Genomic DNA, 21400 nt, shown 5'->3' on the forward strand with positions numbered 1-21400 from the left:
CTTATAGTGTGATTGTCTGTGGAACTGGATGTGTATGAGGCTGGCTGAGTATAATTGTGTGTGGGGGGGGGGGGGGGGGGGGGGTGGCTGGCTGAGTGTGATTGTGTGTAGTGTTATGAGAGCATGGGAAATGTGTGTAGACTATCAATAATAATAACAATTATCAATACAAAAAATTAAGCTGAACTGCTTTTAGTTGAACTTATCATTGTATTTGAAGGTTCTGTTGCGTATTTCCATAATTCAGTTCTGGGTTTAATTGATTTGGATGCATCTGGTCAGGATTAAATGTGATCTGTCTGTGCTCTTTGTCTGAGCAATGTACTTGCCCAGAGCTGACATGGTACCTTCTGGGGGTGAATCTTTACCCTGTGTCACCAAAGCCAACTGCATATAACCAGGAAAGGTACATTTTATATATTTATTTTTGCTCGACTTCAGGTATTTTCTGAAGACCTTTTGCTCTCTAAACCTTGTCTTCTTTTAGTCAAGTGAGCCAGCATAAACTATAATTTGAAGCGCAGGCTTAATACCTTTCAACAGGACCTTTAGAAGTCCAGGCAATAATACAATTTTTAGAATTCTTCTTTTATTTCATCTTGATTAAATAAATGAGTTGTGTAAAGTATTATTATTATTATTTTTTTTTTTTTAGCAGGATATACAAATGTTTATCTTGCCGTATTTCTGTTACATTGATTTCAGTGACAGCCTTTGGGACATAGCTATAGGAGAAGTTCAGAGAAAGGAAAATGGTGGAAATGAAGATGATTCAGAAGGAGCAGGACAGTCGGAGCGATCTGTGTTCTTCATGGGAAACAAAAATGGGGTAAAAAAGTTATTGCACATTCACAGACTATTGGTATTCATTGTGTTGATCCCTGCAGCGTAGTTTTTAAACAGAAAACATGATCATCTCGCCATATAGTGTGCCTTCCGTTGTATTTCTAGTATATAACCAAAATGGAGGAGGCATGTCTGCAGGTTTTATTGTAGCAGCAACATTTACAGGTATATTAACTAAAATGAGAATTCAAAGTGAATTTTCCAATTTTGTTTTTATTGATTTTAGTGGATATTTAAGGTCAAAATAGCCAGACTGTCAATTAATTATGCTTTCAGTTTGACTCTGGTCTTAAATGTTAAATTCACATTGAATTATCAATGCAGAACACGGAGACGCTGCATACCTATGTTTACATTGCAAAGCCTGCAGGGACATGCTATAGACACCAAAACCACTACATAAAGCTGTAGTTTTCCTTTAAAATGGAAACTAACTCTATAAATAAGTATACCATTTTTAAGTCTGATGTGTTCCTCTATCCATTTAGATTACTCACTCACTTTTGTTAGCGCATAGACAGTCTCTTCACTGCAGCCTTCTGTGAGATCATTAGTCATGATGATTTCTGTTTAATTATTATTATTATTATTATTATTGCCATTTATATAGCGCAAACAGATTCCGTAGTGCTTTACAATATTATGAGAGGGGCATTTAACTATAAATAGGACAATTACAAGAAAACTTACAGGAACAATAGGTTGAAGAGGACCCTGCTCAAACAAGCTTACAGTCAATGGGATGCTTCTTGTATAGAAGTATTAAGGACACATGGTGCCTTTTCAGCAATCAATACTATCCACTATTTCAGTGTTTCCCTATGAGAAACATTAGCCAATCATCTGCATCATGCTGTGCATAAGGATGCCAAACACGAAGACCTGTAGGTGTAGGCCTGCAATGTAATGCGAAGCCGGTTAGTAAATACGGCAATGTTTACATTGCAGAGCTAAACACACAATCTTGTGGCTGTCTTTCTTACAGCCACTAGAAGGTGCTACCACAGCAATAATCAAGTCAGATTTGTTTGTTCAATTAATGCTTCTCAAAGAGAGCATTTGAATGGGTGAGCATAGCATTTTGTCATGCAAGTGCTTCTCGTCCCTAATGCCTTTTTGAAAAGCGTTGGATTGGATGAGAATGCAGAACACGACTGCATGCTTTCTGACAAAGAAGGAGGTGGGGCAGGCAGCTGCAGCAACAGTGTCTCAATGCTGGAAACGAGGTGGATAAAAATAAAAAATAAAATGTAACTTAAATTTTAAAACAGAAAAGAGGTTGGAGAGAGGTCACTGTAATGGAAGGGAAATTTTAGTCCTGGGGGAAAAAAAAAAAGTTTATTGTCAATATGTAACATTGTCATAATTTACAGTTTAGAAATATGCAAACCCAGTCCCATATAAAACATAAAATATATACATTTCAAAATACAAAACATGTACATTTGTGTCAAAATAATGTATAAATTTTCAATATTTAATAGTGTATTTATGTTGTAATGAAATTGCACTGTTTATCTCCTTAAAGTAACAGCATATACATTTTATAATGGATATCTCACAAGTCACACTATTTTAGACAGGAATAATAAGAAAGTACAGATTATATTTTAAGGAAGGAAAATTCAATGCATGGCCTGTAAAGAAAAAAACAAACAAACAAACAAACAAACACTAGTAACTATTCAAATAGATTTATTAATGCCATATTCTCTATTAAGCCATTCCATTTGAAAAACATTTTCTTTCTTCTTGATAATAGACTGTCTGCCCGCTCCTCTCCATTGCATTTTTACCCAGTCAATATTTTAAAACCCGAGCGCAAATACATTTTTTGAGTGAAAACAAGTGTCTTTATATCTTTACATCTTTATCATGAAACTAATTGATATGGTGAATCTACAGCAGGCATCTTAAACATCGGTCTCCAGATGTTCCTGAACTACAGCTCCCATTACTGTCCGGCATTTGTTGCATTCAAAGAACCTTTGGAGTTGAAGGCCAGCAACATCTGGGGGAGAAGAGTTTGAGATCCCTTATTTAAAGTATTCGACTTGATTAATAATTAGGAATAATTGTACTTACCATTGTGTTTTATTTTTATATATCTAGGGAAAGACAACTATTATTCTGCGATGTCTTGACAGGTAATATATTTACTTTCATATTATTTATTTTGTGCAGTTTCTAGATATTTCTTTATTACCTGTGAAATATGGTGTACCATGAAAAGCTATTCATAGCAAGTAGAAAACCATAATGCATAAAAGACACTAATAATCAACAACATTAAAGGGACACTATAGTCACCTGAACAACTTTAGCTTAATGAAGCAGTTTTGGTGTATAGAACATGCCCCTGCAGCCTCACTGCTCAATCCTCTGCCATTTAGGAGTTAAATCCCTTTGTTTATGAACCTTAGTCACACCTCCCTGCATGTGACTTGCACAGCCTTCCATAAACACTTCCTGTAAAGAGAGCCCTATTTAGGCTTTCTTTATTGCAAGTTCTGTTTAATTAAGATTTTCTTATCCCCTGATATGTTAATAGTTTGCTAGACCCTGCAAGAGCCTCCTGTATGTGATTAAAATTCAATTTAGAGATTGAGATACAATTATTTAAGGTAAATTACATCTGTTTGAAAGTGAAACCAGTTTTTTTTTTTCATGCAGGCTCTGTCAATCATAGCCAGGGGAGGTGTGGCTAGGGCTGCATAAACAGAAACAAAGTGATTTAACTCCTAAATGACAGTGAATTGAGCAGTGAAATTGCAGGGGAATGATCTATACACTAAAACTGCTTTATTTAGCTAAAGTAATTTTGGTGACTATAGTGTTCCTTTAAAACCACCTGTCTATTATTCTGCCAAAACAGCTCTGATGCATTGAGGTGTGAACTCCACAAGACCTCTAAATGTGACCTGTGGTATCTGGCACCAACACATTAGTAGCAGATCCTTTAAAGAAACACTCCGGTCACCTTAACAACTTCATTTAAATCCCCTTTAAAGGCACTTTTGGTGGTGGACAGGGGTCATCATGGGCGCTCTGCAGCTAGGCAGCCCCATAAGCAGCAAACTGCAATGCACTGTGTGTCCTAATACTTTTCATGGCCAGCATTACGTTTTTTTTTTGTTTTTTTTTAGCAACTTGAGCTTGTGATGAGACCAGATGTGACGGATTTCGCTCCCCACTTGCATCAATGCCTTGGGTGCCAATGACTTTGATACCGGCCCTTATCAGAGTCACTCAGATCTTGTTGCTTGCCCATTTTAAAAATGCAGAAACTCAATAACTTATTCACATTGTAAGAAAATGTGTATGTGTGTGGGGGGGGGGGGGGGGGGGGGGGGGGGCATCCTTAAACCTGGTACCAAGATGTAGATGCTCTAGTGATTAACCTTTTATTCACTTCTCAACAACCCTGATTATAAATTATTTAACTGTATATTAATTATTTATGATCAAATGAGAACTTAAAGTAAACATAGCACCGCATTTAAAATCGATATCATGTTAAAACTGTAGAGTAAATTACCGTTTGTGATAGCATCTTGTTATCATTCAGTGGTCTGCGTGCACATAGAGTCCCTTTAACCCCTTAAGGACCAAACTTCTGACATAAAAGGGAATCATGACATGTCACATATGTCATGTGCCCTTAAGGGGTTAATGTTGTCTTGTAACACAGGGTTGAGCAAGGTGTTGTTGCACTGTACCCTGCCAGCCTCTAACGACATGCTTCTCAGGTACCACTCGTGTTCCTTCATCTTATCTAAAAGGGATTCTGTTTGCATGACAGGGATGAAGTACCCAAGCCGACCTTGGCACTAGAATATACGTTTGGAAGGAGAGCGAAAGGACACAACACAGTAAGTTTTGGAAACCAGTGGTTTATGTTAATTATATGGAAGGTCTATAAACTGATGATTTGATTACTTCACAGAATATAAATGTTTACAAAAATTCAGAAAATAGATAATAGCACAGTGCTATTAGTTCACCAGTCATACCTAATGATTCAGAGTATCATATCCGATTCATTTAGCACTTTTTAATATAAATAATTACAGTTTTGGAATAAAGTGCTCTAGTGCAAAAGAGATTGTAGCTACCATCACCAATGTTTTGTCACTCTCTGTAAACACATAAAACATGAAATAAATAACATACAAGGTGAGAGCTAACAACACACAGTGTATACTGCCACTTTCGGTCTGACTTTAGATGAATGTATTCAGAGATATTCTGCAATGAAAATACAGAGACCATCGTGTAGTACAGGGGTAGGCAACCTTTAAGCAGCACTGTGCCAAAATAGGATTGTGATGTACTGTAGCGTCAGTCTTTTTTTTTTCCTTTTTTTATTGAGGTGTGTATGTTGCCATATTCTGCTTGTGTTATTCATACTGTAATTGCTTTGTATCGTTGTATTTGTGCATATATGAGCTATTATATTGTATATGTTCATGAGTAGTTTGTGGTATTGTGTATGATACCTATGAATGTGGACTGTGTATGGGGCTGCTTGTAGAATTGTGTGTGTGGATGGATATCTCACATAGTGTGTTTGGTAGTGTGTGGGGCTGTTTGGGTTATTGCATTGAGAGGCTGCATGTGGCATTGTGTGCATGTATGTAAATTGTCAGTGGTGTTGAGTTTGTGCAGATTATGTGTTGTGTTTGTGTGTGGGCTGTACGTATTATTTGTATGAGGGGAGGGCTATTCTGCATTTCTGTGTATATCTACACAGTGTGGGTAGCTTCCCTTGGTTTCAGTGGGGACCAGGCTGGCCAGTTACAGCTCAAGGACAGGAGCTGCAATAGCTGCAGAGGGCTGCCCTACTCCAGTGTGGATTCCCATTCACAAGTGCTGGAATAAAGTGATCTGAGATCACCACTTCTACGTGCAGCAATGCATACATGGAGGATTGTCCTTCACCACCTTTTCGTATTAGCAGATATCTGAAGCTTCACTGGGACTCCTGATAGGCCAGAGCCTGTTTGGCTCTAGCAGCCTTGAGTGCCGTGCAAAAGCACCTCGAGTGCCGTGCATGGCACACGTGCCGTAGGTTGCCTACCTCTGGTGTAGTATATACAATATAAAATGAATCTGTAAAAAACAAATTGGTTTCACTCACATGTTGCTGAGCCTATTATTATAGCAGGCTCAGAATTTTAGCGTATAGACAGGTATCTCCCTCTGGATCTTTCTTCCTCACAGATACATATTTAATACGATCACCACACAAATTTAGGTTCCAGGCAGGTGAAGTATAAAAATTTGATTTATTAAGGGAAAGAATATTCTAAATATGGGTTAAAATTTAAAATTAAACAAGTACACAGCAGCACTAACGCATTTCAACCGTTAAGGTCTTTATCAAAGTGCATATGAATCAGTCTGTGTTTTCCTGCTTTTATTTCATAATTTGCGTGGCTTTTTCCAAATCTCACGCGTTTTTCCAGGACTTCCGGGTTTGTAGTGCAATCTTCTTGTCATGACGTTCGGCTTTCTACTGTAACGTCTGACGTCATCGACATCCCGCTCTTATCACGTGAAGATAGATCTTCGATCTTATATGCCATCTAGCACATCATCTTAAATTCTGTCAAGTTAGTCTTTCTCATTTAATATTCTACAGCACAGTCCTTACATAAGTCCATTATCAATACAAAACATAGATAAAATACCTGTAATAACATAATTAGTATAAAAGGGTGTGGATCTACTAAAGTGGTAAAAAATATATAAGCATTATATCGATCTTAGTAGCTCCACCCCCTTTTTTTCCTTCTGATATATATTTATTATCTGGGACACATCCTTTTAGATAAATAGGTATAGAGATGTATACTAATTATGCTATTACAGGTATTTTATTTATGTTTTGTATTAATAATGGACTCATGTAAGGACTGTGGTGTATTATATTAAATGAAAAATACTAACTTGCTAGAATTTAAGATGGCGTGCTAGACGGCATATAGGATCGAAGATCTCCAAGTAATTTCATATTTTTGGATACACTTTTAAAATGATTTAATATTATGAAAAATATTTACATTTTTAAAATATTTTTTAAATATATTGATATATATTTTTATCTATGAACTATATTTCGATATTTAAATATCTTGGAGAAAAAAAAAACATTTTAAAAAGGTATCCAAAAATATTAAACAATTTGGAAAGATTACCTAACAATATTTAATTGAGGCCTTGGATAGCCGTTCTTCATCCTGTGATGGAAACCGCGCTGGAGAACTAGGAATCTGATTAGCTGTGAATAAGAGCACTATAAGGATGCGATACTTGTGTTTGTTTTGTTTGGTTTTTTTTTTGGCTTAGAGTGAGATAGAATTCTAATACATAGTTCAGTAAAGCTATCTTTTGGCAGTCAAAACCCTTTGTAAGGCCTTGACACATACTTGTTGGAGCCAGAAAAGTATTGTGCCAGAACCTGTGTCCTTGGACTCACTTTGGCGTACCTGACCGTCTCTTAGTTAAAGGTTTAGGAGTTGATAATGCTGGCTGGCACCCATGTGACCCTGTAAACCTAGCGTATGCTGTCACGGAATAAAATTTCCACTTGGCACTAGTCATTGGTGAGTTAAAATGTGGCTTTGATAAGTAGAAATTCACCCATGGAGGGTATGCTACGACTTGCAGTGGCGATTAATGTCTAAGTCCTGGCTAGTAGCATAGGACTATACATTTTAAACCCTGCATCTTTATTCTGCTTTGTTAATACACGCCTGATATAATTATACCTACACCAAGTGAACTTGCTGAAGAGTTCACAGGAGAATTCCTTATACATTCACACTTGCAATACTTTGATTAGATAACATTTCTGATTATTATCTTTTGAGTAGCAGAATGTACTAGCTTTATCTATAGTTTCAAAGTTTGAGTGCTTCTTAAAAAATGCTGACTATATCTAAGTGATCTGAGTTCATCTAGTAAAAACTTCCACTTTTATGAGATAAATCCGACTTTGTTTTAATTCCATCTTCAGTTGTATTTAACACTCCACACTCCAAATACACAAAACACTTCCGCTTGCTGAATTTATGTGTCTGGAGTTTGTCATTCTTATTTTTTTTATACCTGTAAAAGGGCTGATTTCAATAGAAATCAACACTTTGATACATTCGTGCCACAAAGGTTACGGAAGTAGCAGACGCGGTAGACTAAAGTGCGTCTGCCTTTACCTCCCTTGGTTGTATGCCGTTTGGCTGTGCTCAACCCTAGAGACTTCTCAGTGGTCAATCCACTGGCACCGAATAAGCGTAAAATAGGATGGGGCTATCAAAAGAAGAAGAGCAGGGAGGAGGGTCACCATGCTTACATTCTTGGTGTAATAGGTTCACAAGCTGCTACAGAGAAGGGCACATTGTTGTATTTGAGTGCTTTAATTAATGTCAGAATCCCGAACTCACTGTTTTTTTTTTTTATATATGTTTATTAGGAAAGTGTCTTAAACAAAAGCCGCAGTTCTACAACTCAAATGATTGAATGTTATTGGGGATATTCAGTAAACTGAGATTTAAGGAGAATTGACAAGGGGATTGCAAATATCAACCATGCAGGAAAAGTCACTTTGCTTGATTATCTAATTTGTCAGTATATTTTGTGTACCTAGTTCAGCTTTTATGTCTTTTAATTTACCCATGGTTCACTAATGCCAGCGTTTACTCTTGAGCTGATATCTGATAAGAATCTACAATGATCAACTAAGGGGTCTATTTTCCAAGCAGTGAGTTACCTGACAAGTTACATGCTGGAAAAAATCTCCAGCTTATCGGAGTTCACTGTATTTCTCTAACCTGGTATAATACTTATCACATGAACTCAATGTACCTTTTTTTTTATCATTTCTCGTCCACAACATAGGTGATAAAGCACTTATTGGCGTTGTAACTTTCATAACATACACATTTTACAATACATTATAAAAATATGAGTTGTATAACATTTTTCTTGTTTTACAGAACACTATGTATTTTATATATTAATAAAATAATTACTGATAAAAGATTTGAAGCCAGCTCTGTGGTGGATAATTAAAGCGTTTCTTTTACAGGCTGTGATTTATTTAGTTTTTTGTTTTTTGTATCATTCCCCCCCCCACTATCTATAACTATTGGATTTTCCAGCTGCAGTCATTTTCTAGCGTTTGGAGGGGTGTTAGGTCTCTTCCTTTGTCTGCTCTATCTTGCGCATGCTCAGTCCACCCTACACTTCCAATAATCACCGGCAGGACTGACCATGCACAGGCTCTCGATGTTTGACATGAACAGGTGAGAATTCAGGGGAAATTTTCACTTTAAACTAGGCTGTTGTGTCTCCTTTGTGAGGTAAGAAAAAAACACCTCAATCCTCACAAATAAAGGAAGAATAGCCTTTATTTAAGTAAAGTTTGCATCACTGCTGGGCCATATGGGGGAAGTGCTGAAGAGGAAGTGAAGCTTGTCTTAAGCTCGGCCATTTTGGCCAGTTTTGTCAAGTAGAAGAAAATAGTAGTCCCTATTACTTCGCCTTATGTATTTTAAGAAAAATAAATCACATAAGAAGAAATAAACAAATTAATTGATAATATTGAAAAACAGGAGATTTAGAGACAGGAGGAAAAGGAGAATTGAGTGAGAAAGGTAAGTTCAACGTGACAGAGTCGCTTTAGTGACAGGAAGTTATATCCGCATATGCAGTTGTATAGATCAATGTTGGCTAGTTATTTTTGTTGCTTGGCTGTTTTGTACTACATTGGGCTGTCTGTGCATCATGGGAAATGTAGTACAGAATAACTGAACCACTAAAGATTACACATCACGGCTGTAGATCTACAACAGAACAATGAGTCACTTATATGAAGAGAGTATGCACAAGCCAAACATAATGCATATTGCTACAGGTGATATATAGGGTAAGCCCATTCATTATACATCAGTAGTTAAATACAATAAGCATTTGGGCATCTCCTGATCAGGTGCGCCATTTCCTCTCCCGCACTCACATACCCTCTTGCAACAAAAATGCTGCTTAGGTTCTGTAGAGCTCCACTGATCTACATCTACCTGTGTGTGTGTTTCATTAAATGTCCTTGTATTATTTTTGCAAGATATTTGTAGCATCTATATTGTTATTTGCTTATTTCATCTTTCATGTTCATATGATTCAAAAAAGTAACTCTTAACTTAATATAAAGGTGTTATTTCATATTAAATGTGCTTTGCAGCCCAAAGATATTGCTCACTTTTGGGAGCTGGGTGGAGGAACATCATTACTGGATTTAATCCGCATACCAATAACAAGTGAAAGTATAAGGCAAGTACTGAGAGTATGGCGCGTGTGGATGTGTAGTATGTGTAAACCAATAACCCATACCTGTATTATTTGGAAATATATGCACCCAGTCATTTTTGATGACATAAGAACTATCAGTATGTAAAACATATTTCATTGCATAGTAACATACTAAGATGCACACCAATGTGCCAAAGCAACCCATATGTGCTTAACCTAAGGCAGTGGTTCTTAACCCCTGGGGTGGGAGCCAAAAATGGGTCACTGCATGAGCTGGTACATCACACTCATCAGAATCAAGCCTGCTGTACATTGTTTTCTGTAGCAGTATTGCTTGCTCCGTGTAGGAGGGATGTCTTCGAGATGACGAAGAATCTTAGTATATTGGAGAATTGATGATTTTATTGTCAGTAATATTACTGAGTGGGTGATTAAGCTAATGTTTCAATTGAGGAATGGAAGAAAAACATCTCAGCATAAATCAAGCAGATTTGTTTTCCTTTTATACTTGATCTTATGGGATATGCTGACCCATGCTCAGTTAGCACCCTATGATTTTTATGATTGAGTGCAGTACCTTTTTTTCTCTTTCAATTAAAGAATGGGTCACCAAGCAATTCTAGATAACTTGGTCCCTGGGGAAAAAAAATGTTAAGTAACACTTTAAATCTGCCAGCCCACACACACATTTTTAAATAAATGAGACTTTGGCAACATTTTTCTCAATATATGTTTATTTTGGTGTATTGAAGGGTTACAAAAATGGAACACCATACTGTAATTGATGCTCTGCATTCTTACTCTTATATGTCGTTGCCTATTTTGTTTTCTCATTTAATGAATTTGCCATTTTTGACAGTAAAATGGAGAGTAGACAAGTTTTGAGAGCACGGGAACCAGGGCTTCTATAAATATTAGTGAATCTGGATAATAATCAGTTACAAGTATTGGTAAAGCTGTGTGTAACTGCACCCCCAGGCATAAAAGGGGTTAACAGCCGTTTAGTAGATCTTCCCTTCCAGAGACACAGGCACAGCCACTGTAGACACCAATCCACCGAACCGGAGAAGCATATGAATGCCGTAAACAAGCAAACCGGAACCATACGAATGCTGTAAACAGCCGAATAGGAAAAACCATACAAATAGGTTTACACTCCTAGCAGTAAAACTGGAACAGCATACAATAAATCCCCCCAAGAACGAGACAAGGCTCCATTTTGAGGGCCAAGCAGGAACAGACTGTCCTGGCACATACAGTCTCTTTTATTCCCAATCCTCAACCACAGTACAGCCCACAGGGTATTACAGAACAACCAATCAATCCGTACAATACACACAGACACTCCCACACAAAATCCTCCCCTCTGCCTGTGATATGATTACTGAACACAATGGGTAATCTCATTATCACAGGCAGAGGAATACAGGTTTTACACAATATTCATAACTTTGAAAGTATGCATCACATTCACATTTTCCGAATCAGCATACTCCAAATACAAACATATGTCAAAATCATCCAAATTGGTCCATTGGTTCAAAAGATAGATCGAAGTCCTTTGTGACCAAATGAAGCATGGCTTTTCTGCCCAAAACCAGTTCCACAGAGTCTTCTATCCTGGAGATAATTGACAGAGGTAAAACTCCATTAAGCACATGGCAGTAAAAGGACAGTAAAATACAATAAAATACACAAGGTTACATTTATACATAAAATACAGACATTCTACCTATCCCCAGATAGCTTAGATCTGAGCGCACGTTATTACCGGATGGCACTCAGATCACATACATACAGTTCAATCGCCATGGAGCCCAAAGTCTTTCATACAGTCTTTCAGTATACGGCTGGGCTCCATGGCATAGCTATCTGGGGTAGCATGGCTTTTACAGTCCGCAGAAAGGCACAAACCAGCCTTTCTGCAGGGAAAAAAACAGGGGCCATAGTCTAAAGGGAGCAGGCGAGCAACCAGGCTCCTCCAGTTAACAGTGGCGAGGTTGGTTTCGCCACACTGTGGACATGTGTTCTAATCCTCAGTATGCTAAATACAGAACCCTTAGGAAATATGAGCAAAATGGGCTGTGAAAAAGTTTCTTTATTGTTACTCTGCTGCCATTGATATCAAACAATTGCAATTGTTGTGTTTGCAATTGTTTGATATCCACAAGAGCAGAGTAATTTTTGTGTACAAAAGGTTAAATAATAAATTCATTTTTCCACAGCTTTCTTTGCTCATATTTTTCAAGAATGCCAATATTAGTGAAGGGCACTGTATCTGTTTCAAATTTATATATTTTATTGTATGAATGAAATATTAAAACTATTTGTATATTTTTATTTCTTTCTTTTCTTTTCTTTTTCTTTTTTATTGGAAGGAAAACAAAACAAACACCAAATAATAGTCTTTTCATTTTATTATCTCTCAGGTCATTCTCTGTAGTTCTTGTTCTCGACCTTTCAAAACCAGATGAGTTATGGTCATCAATGGAGAGTCTTCTACATAGCACCAGGAATCATGTGAATAAAGTCATAGCAGATATTGGAAAAACAAATTCCAAACTTGCCAATCAAATAAAACAGGACGTGTGGAAAAGTATGCCAAAGGAACATCCAGTATGTGTTTTTTTTTTTTGGGTGTTTTCTTTTTTTACATTTGACATGTAGATGCCCATCTTCTTATTTTGTGAAATCATAGATAGAGCTAGCTTTTCTAGATGTGTACAGATGTGGTGTTCTCAGTGGTGTATTCTGGTTTTGTGCTGCCCTAAGCAGCAACCCCCCCCCCCCCCCCCCAACCCTTCCAATTTTCTACTCCTGACAGACACACGCCCTCCCTGAGGCATGCACCGACATACACTCACTGACAGATACACAGTCATTGTCACACACATTGTGTATGTTTCAGTGAATGTGTGTTGGTTAAACATTCACAGTTACACACACACACATTCACCGCCAGACACACATACACACTGACACACACACTCACCGACAAGACACACATGCAAACTCACTGACAGATACACACTCACTAACAGATGCACACTCACTCATGTCATAGACTCACACACACTGAGACATATATACTTACTGACAGATACACACTGGCAAACACACATACACCCTCACTGACAGTCATATGTACGCTCAGTGTCAGGCACACACATTTACTGACAGACACATACACTAGCTGAAAGACATATACATTCACTACCAGACATACACACGTCGACAGACACACATACACTCTCAGTGACAGACATACACACTCTTTGGCAGACAAATACACACTCACTAACAGACACACGCTAACTTACTACAGACACAAGCTAACACACTCACTACAGACACAAGCTAACACTCACTAATAGACAAGAACACTCTGACTAACAGACAAACGCTAACACTCTCACTAACAGACACATGCTAACACTCTCACTTACACACACTAACTCACTAACTGACACACACTCTCACTGACACACACTAACACACTCACTAACAGACTCACAATTTTTGTTAATGTCAAATCAATCCAGCCTCCCTACCTTTTGGGAGCTGGAGTTGATTCTTCCCTGGGGTCCAGTGGGGCTGGCAGGCAGGCACAGGCATTTGAATTGTGGAGGAGGGGGGTGAGGGAGCTCTGATCTTCCTGCTCAGCTCCCTTGGTTGCCTCTCAGTGATGCCGGGGCCGGAGTGATGTTTTATTCCGGCTCTGGTATCACTGCGGTGCGCGCAAGGGAGCTGAGCCGGAGGAGCTCAAGAGAGAGTGCTTCCTCGCTGCCCGCGCGCAAACAAAACAGATGCCAGCCTCAGGGGGTCCCTGAGGTGGCCAGCCGGCCACTTCTTGAGCCCCCCAGGACAAGAGGCTGACCAGGCATCTTTTTTGCCGGCCCCCCTGAAAGTGCCGCCCAAGGCTAATGCTTGCTCAACCTCGCGCTAGAGGTTCCCCAGTAATGAGTATACATCTAGAGCACTTTTGCCTAAGTTGATACCTCATCCATTACTCCCTGAGCCCCTTTCAATCTCCTCTTGCACAGTTTTGGGTGATTTTTTACTTTAAGTATCCACATTTATGTTGTTTTATTTGTTCATGGTTAAGTATACCTAAATAAAGATTATCAATTTTAGCAGGCTTCTGAGATCTGTATCTCACTTGTGTTACCTAGACCTTGGGTCTTAGGCATACACTACCTTTACTGTCCTACTGTATATAATACAAGGGTTACCCCCTTTTGAGATACGATCTGGACACACTTACCCTATCCCCGCAAGGGGGTTCTTTCTTTTTCTTAAGTTTTCTACTTTATAGAGGTTTCAATACCTACAAGTGTGTCAGTATAACTCTAATTGTGAAGGTGAATTTTGCCCAATCTAACATGGCTAACTTTTTATCCCAATTAAAAGAAGCCAATTCATGGTGTATTGGTGCTGAAACTGTTTTCTCAGACAGTCACCAAACCCTACTACCGGAGCATGACAATATAAACTATAAATTCAGGACCCTGAGTAATTTATGCAAACAACAGATCAGAGTGGGGTGGGAAATTACATCCTTAAAGAACTATCTGGCTAAATCAATGATTCCAAGGGGTTTGAGAATACAAACCACACCTAATACACAAATGGAAGACCCCGCCCTATTAAAAGAATGGGAAGATGCATCCAATGTGTGTTCAATTAAATATATGGAGATTCTAGTTAAATTTGAATCAGAGAGGCTAAAAACGATTGATGAGAAAGTAAATACTGCGGTAGAGGAAATACAAAAATGCACTAGTGATCCCTCTTTCCAAACTCAAGAACAGAGATTACAAGAAAATCTCAACAAATACCAAAGCGTTATCAAACTACGCAAACATAAGAAGTTTGTGAGAGATAACGAGGATTACAGATCAGGGAGAGTCTACAGACACTTTAGGAAAATCTCAAGAGTCGACTCAGACTATTGCACAACGTCAGAATATGAAACCTCAGATACAGACAGTGAAGTTACATCAGCACCCCAGACTAGACAAAGCACTCAAAGAGGAAAAGGGATTCTTAAAAAAGGAGTTTCTTTTTTAGGACAACTCCCCCGGGAGGGGGAACAGCAAACGCAATACAGGCAAACACGCAACAGGGGGAGAGCTCGCAGACGTTATTAGAAGGGGACACTAGAATCATTAACATCTCAGATACTCCTCTTACGATCACACAGGAGCAAGTTATTATGAAGGGCCTATCTTTCGTTCCAACTCCACCATTCTGCAAATTCGAATGGATTAAGGATATAAACTTATTTGGGAGGAAACTTGCCCTTCACAAATTCTTCCAGATAAAAAATGAGAAAAAAGCCAAAGACTTAGGCTTTGATAACAGGGAATACCAATGCCTTTTGGATTTGGTATCCCTCCTTGAGTCTAACGACAATGTGTCCCCACAACCATACACTGATCTGCATCCTAAGAGTAAATTCACTCCAAACATCCGGGATTATAAAAATATTGACATGTTCGTCGAATCAACCACCAATTTGATCAGAAATCTAGATATAGATACCCTAAAGATCAAACCCAGTAACAACCTTAGCAAAAAAGAATGGAAAGCTATGACTGATCTGAGAGACAACGAACATGTCATTATTAAACCGGCAGACAAGGGGGGTAATATTGTCATTCTCAATAGACCCCACTATATTCAGCTGGCTGAAAGAATCCTGAATGATGAAAGTACATATAAAGTTCTACCATCCAATCCTACCACTAAATTTCTCTCTGAGTACAAAGCCCTACTAGACAGAGCATTTGATGACGGAATACTTACAAAGGATGAACATGCAAGCATTTATGTGAAAAATCCAGTAATATCGACATTCTACTGCCTCCCTAAAATACATAAGGGTTATGAACCACTTACAGCCAGACCTATTGTGTCAGGCACCAATAACCTTACATGCATAGGCAGTAAATATGTAGACAAAATCCTTCGTCCGTATGTGGAGGAATTACCGTCCTACCTTAGGGACACCAAAGACACCCTAAGATGTATTGCATCCATTGTAGTACCCCAGGGAGCCATGCTATGCAGCCTCGATGTGGAGGCACTGTACTCCTCAATACCACATCTGGGAGGAATACAGCATACAGGCTCTTTTCTCGAAACAAGGGGCCCCAATCACTCACGCCACACCACGTTTGTCCTCGACCTCCTTAAGTTCATCTTGACCCATAATTTTTTTCTCTTTGATAATAAATTTTACCACCAGGTGCAGGGGACTGCGATGGGGACGTCTTGTGCCCCCTCGTATGCGAACCTGCACCTTGGTTGGTGGGAAAAACATATCGTCTATTCTGAACGTATGAAATGTTATATGGACTATGTCCATACCTGGAAACGTTATATAGACGATATTATGGTCATCTGGACAGGTACAAAGGAACTCTTTATAGAATTTGTGGGGGTTCTGAACGAAAACGATCTTAATCTACATTTAACTATGGAAATTGGGACATCCTCATTGAACTTTCTTGATTGCACTTTCACTATCACGAGCGATCTAAGGATACAAACTTCTCTCTACCGCAAACCGACATCAACTAACAATATGCTCAATTGGCATAGTTACCATCCTAACCCTCTGAAAAGGGGTATCCCAGTGGGACAATACCTTCGACTAAAAAGAAATTGCTCCACTGAGAAAGACTTCATAGAAAAAGCAGCACTGCTAAGAATAAGATTCAAAGCCAAGGGCTACCCTAACAGGTGCCTCAAACAGGCTTATCAGCGGGCACTTCTTAGTGACCGTGAAGTGCTGCTAGACAACATCCCTAAACCCGCACCCCCGAAAGTAATCCGCTGTGTGGCGAATTTCGACGCTGGCTGGGATATATCTAAAAAGATTATGGCTAGATTCTGGCCATTACTCACACAAGACAGACATCTTAAAGATGTGATTCCATCACACGTCTCCATAACAGCTAAGAGGGGTAGGAATCTAAAGGACTTGCTAGTTCCAAGCCACCTGTCCAAACACAACAAACATAAGAAAAATTGGCTTAATGTCTATGGTACCTATCAATGTGGACGCTGTGTAGCCTGCAGCTACATAGATAGAGACTCTAAATCCATAACTGACTCCTCTGGTGCACATAAGACATTGATAAAACAATTTTTCAATTGCAACTCAACTGGACTAGTTTATCTCCTCACATGCAAATGCGGTAAAAAGTACGTAGGGAAAACTATACGTCCCTTCAAGAGGCGCATGATGGAACATGTTCACTCAGTCTCATCAGATAGAGACACCCCTGTAGCAAGACATGCTAGAACACACCAAGGGGATACCTCTAGAGGCTTCAAATTTGCAGGGATAGAAAAAGTCCATGTGGGCAAAAGAAGGGGAGACCTGGATCTCATCCTAAGGAGGAGAGAATGTTTCTGGATTCAGACATTAAACACCATGTCCCCTAATGGCCTCAATGAAGGTTTTTCCTTCACCCCCTTTATTTTATAATGAGAACTTTTTTCTCAACAGTCATTTTTCCTTCACATTTCGTTATACTTGTGGTCTGCTAATGTACAACATTCCTCTGTACATATCACTTCTTTATCAGGCCATCATCATGAACCATATTACTAGCGACCGAATTTAAGTTCTACCAGTCAGCAAATAATATATAGTACAAAGGTATCCATAGGATCCTCCCCAACTATGAGGCTATATGGATACAGCAAGGTTTAACCTTCGGCTGGGTAATACTTATTTAGTTCCCAGTCTGTCCTATATGTACCAAAATAAGAACGTCACTTCGGCTGGACAATAGTCAATACGTTTCCAGTCTGTTCTATATGTACAAAAATAGGACGCTACTATTGTGTACTATAAGCCCACCATTGGATTACCTCCATTGATGTGTTTTTTAACCAGTCCACTGCTGTTACACTCATATGGCGTTTTAGCCTATGATCCTGTCAGCACCACACACTGGATTTCGGTTTCGGCACTTAGTCCCGCCCCCGCCCGCTCTGATTGGTCAGAGCCTATAAGACGGACAGCTCGAACACACATCACCACTGGTGGGTGTATCTAACCATAGCTCCGGCACTAAGTCCCGCCCTGGACCCGCTCTGATTGGCCAGAGGCTGTAAGACTGATGTCTCTTACACCTATCATGAACGGGGGGCGGATTTAACTTTAAACTCCGCCCATGTCGTTGCTGATTGGACGAATTTCGGCTATGATTCATACTTAATAAGCTCTCTCGAGCATTTGCTCAATGACAGCCTTTGAGAAAGGCGCTTTGTACAGCGCCGAAACGCGTTAGGCAGACATGCAGAGAATTTAGATGATTTTATAATCACAGTTTTCTCACGATTTTTCACTTCACTATGTTAGGGGTGCTGTATTAGGACAAGAGGAGCCGGGGCCTGTTTGGAGATTTTTTGGAGGGAAGAAGGGAGTTGTACTATTATTACTACTATCTGTTGGCTTTCAGCTAATATACTAAGTGTGCAATACGACTTTATTAGCCTTGCTTTGACCAGTCAGTGCATACAGCACTGTGGCTAGTTCCAAGAAGTATTGAGTCCGTTTATATTCAACAGGGGAACATCTAAGTATCCCAAATCTACACTTTCTACCAGTCAGTGCATACAACACTGGGGTTAGTTCTAAGTAGTGTTGAGTCTGTTGATATTTAATAGGGGAACATCTAAGTATCCCACATCTATACTATCTACCTAGTACTTAATGTTACTGTCCTGCATTTAGCTATAAAGGTGTGGCCATATGCATATTTCTGTACTATCTTAAGTTGCAGTACCCTCTTGTGTAACTTTGTGACGGCCACATGATCCACCTGTGACCTCTAAGCAAGTATGTTACATTACCTGTTGCAATACCTTGAAGTGTTATATTGTTAAGAGCTCGTTGCCTCCATACGAATATACACTTCTGTGGTTCTATGCTGCACTCCACAGCTGGAGTATCATACTAGCGGTTACTTCCCTTCCCAGTTTTAAGGGTTTGGTTTTGTAACGATTCAGCCGGGTAGTTAAGTGTACATTGGTACCTCCCATTTATATTCCCCAGTAATGAGTATACATCTAGAGCACTTTTGCCTAAGTTGATACCTCATCCATTACTCCCTGAGCCCCTTTCAATCTCCTCTTGCACAGTTTTGGGTGATTTTTTACTTTAAGTATCCACATTTATGTTGTTTTATTTGTTCATGGTTAAGTATACCTAAATAAAGATTATCAATTTTAGCAGGCTTCTGAGATCTGTATCTCACTTGTGTTACCTAGACCTTGGGTCTTAGGCATACACTACCTTTACCAACCTCGCGCTAGATACAGCGCTGGGTGTTCTGAAGATGTAGGGACCAGAGTATAACCAAACAAAAGATAGTTCTTCAGTTCTTCAGGCAGTTGCTGAGAATTTCCCAGGTTTTATCAGTTGTAGTGGTTAGACCTCACTAATTTATAGCAAGGAACTGGAAAAATATGACAGAGACTATTGGAGGTGTAATCCCTGCACACAGAACTGTAATTTTCAAAACTGGTATTTGATACTTTTTTGAATATTATAGTACTAAACCTAAAAACATTTTTATTTAACCATTTCAGTGGCAGAGATGAACAGTGTATTTTCAAAGTAAAGATTAAAGGACCACTATAGGCACCCAGACTACTTCAGCTCAATAAAGTGGTCTGGGTGCCAGGTCCATCTAGAATTAACCCTGCCTGCTGTAAACCAGGCCCGGACTGGCCATCGGGCTCACCGGGCAAATGCCCGGTGGGCCGCGGTGGCCATGGGCCGAGGCCGGCAGGGGAGGTCCCAGGACATCCCATGTCGGTCTATGCAGGGCCGGCACTATCCGAGCGCCGGCCCCGCTGTTTTCCATGGAAGGCCGGTTGGGAGATCAAAGATCTGTGATAGCCCTGTGGCTGGGGAGGGAGAGGACCCGGCGGAGCTCTATCTTGCAGCTCCGCCGGGTTCCTCTCGCGAGATCCGGCGCGTTGCCGTGGCAACGACCGGATCTCACGAGAGTGAACTCTAGCCTAGCTAGAGTTCACTCACCCACTGGACCACCAGGGATGGTGTGCGAGCGCCGGCCCCCCTCCCACTCACTAGCCTGAGTTTAATGTCTACTTATTTTTATTTTTTTACCCCCCAAAACACACACACAAACACAATCCCTTCTAATACTCACCCACAGCACTCTCACACACAGCACTCTCACACATATCACACACAGCACTCTCACACATAGCACTCTCACACCCATCACACACAGAACTCTCACACCCATCACACATAGCACTCTCACACCCATCACTCATAGCACACTCGCACTCTCACACACATCACACACAGAACCCTCACACATGTCACACACAGCACTCTCACACCCAGCACCCTCACACACATCATACACAGCACCCTCACACACATCATAAACAGCACCCTCACACACATCACACACAGCACCCCTCAAACACAGCATCCATCGCACACACATACTGCACCCTTCACATACACACTACATCCCTCACAGACACCCACTGCACCAAACACACACACACACAATACTTCCGACCATATTTATATTTAAAAAAAAAAATATATATATATATATACACACACACTACAGCACCCCTCACACACATACTGCACTCCTAAACACATTACGTTCCAAACACACACTAGATCCCTTACCCAACTCTGGATCATATACGCACACTAGATCCCTTTATACACTCTGAATCCTTATATACACACACTCACTAGATCTCCTACACATTCTGGGTCCTTCAAACACACACTAGACTCCTGTATACACAAACACTGCGCCATCTACACACACACACTACATTCCTAAAATACACACTCTGGATCCCTTATAAACACACTAGATTAATTGTAAACAAACACATACTACACCCCAAAACACGCACTCTCTACAACCCCTACAAACACTACATCACCTATATACACACACACACACACTATAGCCTGTATGCACACACTTACTACATCCCCTATACACACATTCTCTACAGCCCCTAGCCATATATGCATTACATTACACCAGAAACACAACACTACTAAAACCGACCTTATTACACAATACCACACCACAATCAGCTCACTCTACACACACGCAATACCACAAGCAGGCTCCAAACACATGCACAATACTCTTTCCTGGCCCTTTTGTGTCCTGGTATCCATTTATAGAGACACCAGAGACAAGTT

General features: G+C 39.7%; 1 protein-coding gene across 1 annotated transcript in view; it reads left to right on the forward strand.

Annotated features, from left to right (window-relative positions):
• The window catches only part of DYNC2LI1 (dynein cytoplasmic 2 light intermediate chain 1), a 46202-nt gene that overhangs the window by 3008 nt on the left and 21794 nt on the right, over nt 1–21400 (forward strand). Inside the window, exons 2-6 of the mRNA XM_063441463.1 lie at nt 706–829; nt 2959–2993; nt 4649–4718; nt 10088–10176; nt 12585–12771. Of these exons, the coding sequence (XP_063297533.1) occupies nt 706–829; nt 2959–2993; nt 4649–4718; nt 10088–10176; nt 12585–12771 (505 nt within the window). The remainder of the gene's footprint in view (nt 1–705; nt 830–2958; nt 2994–4648; nt 4719–10087; nt 10177–12584; nt 12772–21400) is intronic.

The sequence above is a fragment of the Pelobates fuscus genome, chromosome 2 (assembly GCF_036172605.1).
Source record: "Pelobates fuscus isolate aPelFus1 chromosome 2, aPelFus1.pri, whole genome shotgun sequence".
Taxonomy (NCBI): domain Eukaryota; kingdom Metazoa; phylum Chordata; class Amphibia; order Anura; family Pelobatidae; genus Pelobates; species Pelobates fuscus.